The sequence below is a fragment of the Penaeus vannamei genome, chromosome 7, assembly GCF_042767895.1.
Source record: "Penaeus vannamei isolate JL-2024 chromosome 7, ASM4276789v1, whole genome shotgun sequence".
Taxonomy (NCBI): domain Eukaryota; kingdom Metazoa; phylum Arthropoda; class Malacostraca; order Decapoda; family Penaeidae; genus Penaeus; species Penaeus vannamei.
Window position 1 is genome coordinate 45269039 of NC_091555.1, and position 7500 is coordinate 45276538.

Here is a 7500-nt window from a genome sequence, read left to right on the forward strand (position 1 = left end):
AGAAAAATACAGGATGCATACATAGGATCTTCAGAGTACATATATATCAAAATGTCTTATAGCTTGATTGAATTAGATATATTTATGATAGATTATCTGTTTTTTACTATGTATTTTATTTGTTAAAACTGTGTTAGGAATACCCATAAGGAATCTTTGAATTATGATTTATTCAAGGTAGAAATAGTTTGAGAAAATACTTTTAAATAATTTTGTATAAGAATTTGTGATAACGATTTAAGATAGAAGCATTTTTCTTCATATACACAAGTAAAGAATATCTGTATTTTGATGAAATCATTAATTATTATATTTTTATTTTAGAAAAAAATATTGGGCAAATCAGGTTATGCAGATACTATTGGGTTGTCCCATAGTTTCATTGAAATTATTTGTTGATTTCTGTGACTTTATTTTGTTCTTTACAGAACACTTCAGATTTATTGGGAGTAGCAGGTATTGATGTTCCCATCCAGTCACTGAAGAATCTCTCACCATTTGAGGCTCTTGGACCAAATGGTTATACTTTCATCATCAACCATAATGGCTTTATTGTTATGCACCCGAGGCTAAGTCCACAACTCTCATACTTATTGGTAAGTAAGAGCTGTGAGAGTGTTGTCCTTTAGCTGCACGAGTGTACTGAATTCCAGTCCTGCTGATCAGAATTAGAAGAATCTTATCAGTTCCGTTGCCCATTAGGGACCACCCCATGTTGATCTGCTTGACGTTGAAGAGGAGACCAACGAGACAGTCTTCATTCGAAAGAGAATGGCCAATGAAACAGCAGGGTCTGAATCAGTCCTCGGGAAGATAAGAATTGATGATTCTCATTCTGTTGTCTACAGTACAATACAGTATACATGGACTCCAATAACTGACACTACATATAGGTAAATATGATATTATTATGGCTTTTTATTGGATATTTTAGTATTATTGCTGTGATGATGTGTCAGCATTTATGTTTGTCCACAGGAACTTATACATTTATTCCATACAACTCTCTTTTTCTAGCTTGGGCATTGTGAACCTCAGGCGGTCATATCACATGATTGTCCATAATCAAAGTGGCTTCTCTGTTGCTGAGCAGTTCAACACTACTGACACTGTAATAGCTCCTTGGCCCTATTGTAGAGGACGTCAAGCAAGTGACTCAGCGACAAGGGTAAAGGACTTTATAAGGGATATCAGTGAGCGAAGGGGAATGTGTAAAGACCTGGGTAAGAATGCATTTTTTCAGTCTTTGTAGATGATGTAATATGAATAATGGAATTTCATTTTAGCATTATCAAGAAGCATTTGATACTGAAATGATTAAAGAGTGAATATTGCTTGCTATGGTTTTCAGAATAGTATTTGAATTATTGTTAAATATATTTTCAAAATTTTTTCTAGATAAGAATGACTTAGCACAAGGGTTGCTGTGGTCCCAGTCTTGGACGCAGGAATTACTTAAGCAGTGGAAGAAGGATCGTTGGTCAAAGGAAGATCTCATTGGCAGAGTCATATTTACACGATTTGGACTGACTAGGTTCTATCCTGAGAGGTAAAGAAGAACATTGAGAATAGGGATTACTTAATATTATCTAAACTTGAGAAGGATGTGTGCAACTGGAGATGAGTGATTAAAGGCAGCTCTGTCCTAATTTGCACTTGTGTCGTATCTTAAAATGCTATCTTCTTACAGTCAGAGGCCAGGAGCTCTCCGTTGGCAGGACCCATGGTACAACCCAGCCCTACGAAGGGGAGAACTGTCAAGCAGAATCGCCATCATTCCCCATGCCCTTGGTGCCTTTTTATCAGCCCCAGTTAAAGTTGCTAAGAATTATGAAGTAATGGCCGGAGGTTCGTGTGCAGTTCTATGTTGTGCAGGATTAATGAGTTCTTTTTTATTATTTTAAGATTGTGATTTTTTTTTTCTGCTGTGCTAGTTTTCAAATATAAAGCAAAGTTTTTGGTCTTATTTACAGTTGTGGGTGTAAACCTGACAGCCAGTTACTTGCATAGTGAATTTAAGACTATGTTGCTAAGGACTGACTGGGACAAGAACTACCTTCTTCTGTTAGTGGATGATGGAGGGCTCATCGTCACTTCAAATGAAGAGGAGGTTGGGTGCTAGAAGTTGCTGTTATATTTTCTTTTATATATGATGTTCTATGAAAGATGGAATAATGCACTGGCCGAATTGATATCATGAGTATATTATCTGTGCTTTGGAAAAAGACTGACTGTTTTATCACTTAATGAGTTTAACAGAGTGATCATTTGTGATCTTAATTGACAGCTATCACATGAATTATCCATTGATTTTGTTTTTATACCAACAGCTACATGGAGTAACCCTTCAGGGGATGTTCCTTGGAGATCTGAACATACCTTTAATGGAGCATCTGTATAATGCAAGTATTTATAACATGGAAAAACGAGTGAACACACAGGCTATCTGCAAAGAGTCAAAGACCAAGGGAACAAGTGCAGGTCCAAGAAGCTTCCTTATTCCAAATCCTCTGAAACTTGTGGCTGGTTTCCTGATTGAGATACTTTCTTGGGCTGATTATCTGCGATATATGATATTTAGGTATGTTTGATAATGGGAATGATTTTTTATCTTTCAATCTTAATCTAAACTGATTTAATGTTTCTTACCTTCTTTTTTCTTTGCTCTCTTTTCTTTATATACTTTCTTTATTATTCTGAAAATCAGAATTGATGATAAAAAATATATATATTGCTGTAATACATTTATTACAGAGCTAATTAATCTTTTGAAACAATTTTCTCTCATGCCATACCAAGCCAGGTATCAAGTGTAATGTGCAAGTCACTAATGTGCTTAGAAAGACAGGAAACATGTTTTCTCTGCTCTGCTATAAAGCTATAAAGAGCCTTCAAGCTTACTTTGGAAGGCTTTACCTTGTCAGTAACTTAAATCAGGGACAAATAACAAATGGCATTTACACAAACAACATAGAGTATGCTCAATGCCATACATGGCATGTATACTGGCAACCTAACATAATCAGTTCAATATGCATGAAAACTGTGTAGCAAGTCTCATTTATCATGATTTTGAAAATAAAACTTCATTTAGGTAAGATTAGAATTATGTCTAGCAAAGCCAAAAGAGGTTTTATGAAATATAGGACCTATGAATGGAGGTCATTGAGATGAAGTAGAATAAGATATGAATGAATATGAAAACTTGATAGCACAATGGATGATGAAGTTTAATTAAAATGTCTCAGTTGCATCTCTTGTACTGTGAGGTTTTTCATGTAAACCTCAGAGAGTTGATGTTATATTAAATCTACCTTTCCCTATAAATTAAATCTTATTGGAAGAGACTCATGCTGTCCACTTTATTTTCATTCCTCAAGCTGTGTTGTGGCATTAATGTCTCCAAGCGTTGAGGCATGGTCTGAGTGGGGCATGACACAAATTGGGGGACAGGAGTCATGTGTTATGTCCCAAGCCATCTATTATTTTGGTGAAAACACACGTCATTCTGCTGTAATGCATTGTAGCAACCATACAGCAAAGGTGAGTTTCTTTTGTCAGGCATGCTTGTTTGTAGAATTGCAGGAAGATTTTATAGACTTTTATCTGTCACTGTCCTTGTGTGTGTTTATACTATTATGCAGGAATTATTCATATGAGAATAGCACACTATAATGTACAGATATGACCAGTAGGATGCATCTGTGGATGAATCATGAAAAGATTGCATCAATATGCTATCTGTAAAAGCCTAATGATGACAGCAAGATATTACACTTGCAACTTTCTATGTTTGCTGAAAGGACAACAACACTGTTAGATACAAAAAACTTTCAGTAATGTATATTGCCAGAATAAGTTTCAGAGGTAATTGAAAGTAAATGGAAATCACCGAATACTAAAATTGTTATCCGTTCATATAATTTTTGTTTTTATACTAGAGTGTTTGTATGTGTATTTTTGTAAAACCACTGCAGTCACTGTAAGAGAAGCATGATATGTTAAAGATGGACCAATAGCATAGAGAAATTAGAACAGTATACATTGTAGGACATCAAAACAGGGTGTCATTTTATATCAATAATTTGTATTTGCAGTTTTGGGTACGACGTCTAGTAAAGGCAAATGCAATTCTGGTTGCCATTGAAACAAAACCAGAAGAATGTGGTGTATACTCCAGTCTTCCAAATATCACACCAGAAAGAGTTACTACAGTGAAACCTTGTGCATATCAAGCAAGGTTCAGAAGACGGCCATCAAGCTGCCTCATGGGTAACTCAACAGTAAGTACCATAATAGGATTGATAGTTTCACAAATGTATCTCCCAAAGTCTGAAACTTAGTGTATGGATTTTTTTTTATGGTGATAGCTTTTTTTGAGACCATTATCTTGAAAAAATTCCTGGATTTTTTCCATGTCAATGAATATCTAATGTCCTGAGAACACTTGAATATAGTTGACCATTTAATGAGTGCATGATGTATCAACATTGTCAGTGGATTGGCATTTGATTATCTATCTGAGTAGCTGATATACTGTTGTTCAAAATATGCAAATTTGATTGCCTGATAGATCAAGCTAAATAGACTCCGCATACAAACTGTTATGTTGTACTTCACAAAGTAACCAGACAGCAATTTTTAATGAAAGCCTTAGATACTTGTCATGGCTTGGATCTGAATACTCCTTTAGGTAATTATATTGGTTTCTCAGGCTCAGAAGTTAGAAGATGTAGTAAACATTTTGGAATATATATAGAGTAAACATTTTGAATGATTTAGTTAAAGGGATTTATAAAAGCTATGTCAATTTTCTTAATGATACATTTTTTTTTGTCTTACAGGATTATTGCAGTAAATCATCACATCCAGCAGCAGCTTCATTTGGAACAGTGCTAAGTGTTTTACTTGTTTGTAAAATCATGGGAAGTATATATTAAGTACTGTGATTCTATTGGTACAGATGATATTAGCTATATTTTCATGTATGGGACTTGAAAATTAGGATTTATATTCTATGAAAAAAACTAAGAAAAAATTATTGAAATTAACATTTTAATGTGTTTATTGAGTGTATGTTATGTGGAATTTGTTAATATATAATTTAAGAATTCTTGCTGGATAAGTTACAAGGAAAGTAACAAGTGGAAGCATGAATAAATTAAAGCATAATCGTTAAAACATTTATTTTGCAAGTTATGCATGACTTGTATGCATGTAAAACATTTTGTGTTAAATGTTTGAAAAACACACACACACACACATACACACACACACACACACGCACACACACACACACACACACACACACACACACACACACACACACACACACACACACACACACACACACACACACACACACACACACACACACACACACACACACACACACACACACGCAATGAAATATATATATATATATATATATATATATATATATATATATATATATATATATATATATATATATATATATATATATATATATATATATATATATATATATATATATATATATATATATATATATATATATATATATATATATATATATATATATATATATATATATATATATATATATATATATATATATATATATATATATATATATATATATATATATATATATATATATATATATATATATATATATATATATATATATATATATATATATAAAACAGAATAAGGCTTCTAGTCTTCCTTCATTGTATATTGAAAAGTGTTCTTTTTTCCATTTTATCAGAACCAAAGAGAATTATGGTGTAGCAAACGAATGTATCTTGATTCCATGAAACATGACTTGACACATTTTCATATGTATTCAATTGTTGACTGTAATGTGAAATAATATATTTTCATTCCTTACAAATTTTTGCAGTGGTTGATAATAGATAATGGTTGATAACCATTTCGCACCTATTATTAGTATGACAGATTCATGTTTTTTGCTCATTCTAGATCTCACTGTGATAGATAAGATCTATATACTGTCCATTAACTATATAGCAAGTTCCAGCTGAAAGTTGGTACAACTTGCATTTTGTCAGATTATCAGCTATAGTATTCTCTAACAATTTCCAGTTCATTTATTGTAGAATTCTTGATATATTCTCTTAGAGTGGACCTTTTGAGGATAAAGCATAAACATTCTAAATATTTCACAATGGTGTCAACCTAACATGGATCACCACTATGTAGTGATAAATTAAGGCAGTTTAACATGTATTTGTAGATAAATATATTTCAAGTTGCACGTAACGTCTTTTCTACTTTTTTTTTAAGTGTTACTTTTCTTGTAGTTACTGTGAATAAGAGGATGAAAGCACTCATGAGAAGGGTAAGCTACCAAACACATGCCTTAAAGATAAAATGACCAAAGAAAGTGTGTGGTATATGTGGTTATGTAGTAATGACTGGATACATCAGGATATATGTTTTATTTCCTATTTTCAAGTCTAAATGTTTTGATGAAAAGATAAAGTGGTATTTAGGATTGGGATTTTGTAGTCTCAATACTCAACCTAATACTTTATTATTATTTTTGTTTGTTTTTAGTAGGATGTCTTGGTGTTAATGCAGACACAAAGAGCAAAGAAGAAAATAGATTAAAAAAAAGGGTACATATAACATGAGATGTGTGAATGATAGATTTAAACAAGGGAAAAATACTGAAGTAAGTATGTTGCACGTTGTGGCTGGCACTGAAATTCTCTTTACTGAGACAGTTATCTGTACAACTAAACACAGTGAATTTTGTTTTGTGCGAGTCAAAACAGTGTATTGTGTAGTGCTAACTCAATCTAGTATGTCCTTTTTTTATGGAGGAAAGAAATAAAGAAAGGAAGGAAGCAAATGAAAAGAAATCAGGATGATAATACTAAAACATGATGCAGCTCTACAGCAGTTGATTCTTCCAGAATTAGAGGATTTTCTGAAAGGTGTCTTCATATCTTACAAATGCTATGTGTTTTAGAGGTGTTCTTATAGGTAATATTTACTTCACCTTTAGAATAAGATTTCCACTTACAAGGAATAGTTCTTGTACGGTGCATAAACGGAATCACCAAATATAGTTTAGTGTGAGCAAATGTTCATAAACTAGGAAGGAAGTTGTTTCATCTTCTTTGCTCTTACTTATTGTATCTGTTTCTTATCTTATTCTAATTACTTTTTCTTGGACAGATTTTTATTACATACGTACAGTGAAATATAGAGGAAAATATGTACGTATGTTCAAATGAGAATGATTGGATGATAAATCCAGTGTTTTTATGCTACATGATTTGATTCAGTATATCTTTCATAGAAATGAGAAAAAAGGAAGTCTGCAGATATAAAGTTTACCAAACTAGTGTTTCACTGTATATCAGCAACCCTAATTCTATTTTGTTTATTTATTCAAGAGGCTAAAAGGAAATGATATTTGAGAAGTACAAGTCGCACCATTATGGTTTTTTTGATATACTTATGTATTATCAAAGGATATCTTTA

The 7500-nt window shown here is 32.5% G+C and overlaps 1 protein-coding gene across 4 annotated transcripts in view; it reads left to right on the forward strand.

Moving 5' to 3' along the window:
• LOC113825253 (voltage-dependent calcium channel subunit alpha-2/delta-1) overlaps positions 1–5078 on the forward strand; it is a 107673-nt gene extending 102595 nt beyond the window's left edge. For all 4 annotated transcript variants that reach the window (XM_070123817.1, XM_070123818.1, XM_070123819.1 and 1 more), the window contains 10 exons: positions 429–596; positions 703–893; positions 1018–1223; positions 1399–1549; positions 1691–1848; positions 1974–2110; positions 2331–2581; positions 3381–3543; positions 4098–4283; positions 4845–5078. In XM_070123817.1, the coding sequence (XP_069979918.1) occupies positions 429–596; positions 703–893; positions 1018–1223; positions 1399–1549; positions 1691–1848; positions 1974–2110; positions 2331–2581; positions 3381–3543; positions 4098–4283; positions 4845–4940 (1707 nt within the window). In that variant the 3' untranslated portion in view covers positions 4941–5078. The remainder of the gene's footprint in view (positions 1–428; positions 597–702; positions 894–1017; positions 1224–1398; positions 1550–1690; positions 1849–1973; positions 2111–2330; positions 2582–3380; positions 3544–4097; positions 4284–4844) is intronic.
• The last annotated feature ends 2422 nt before the right edge of the window (positions 5079–7500 follow it).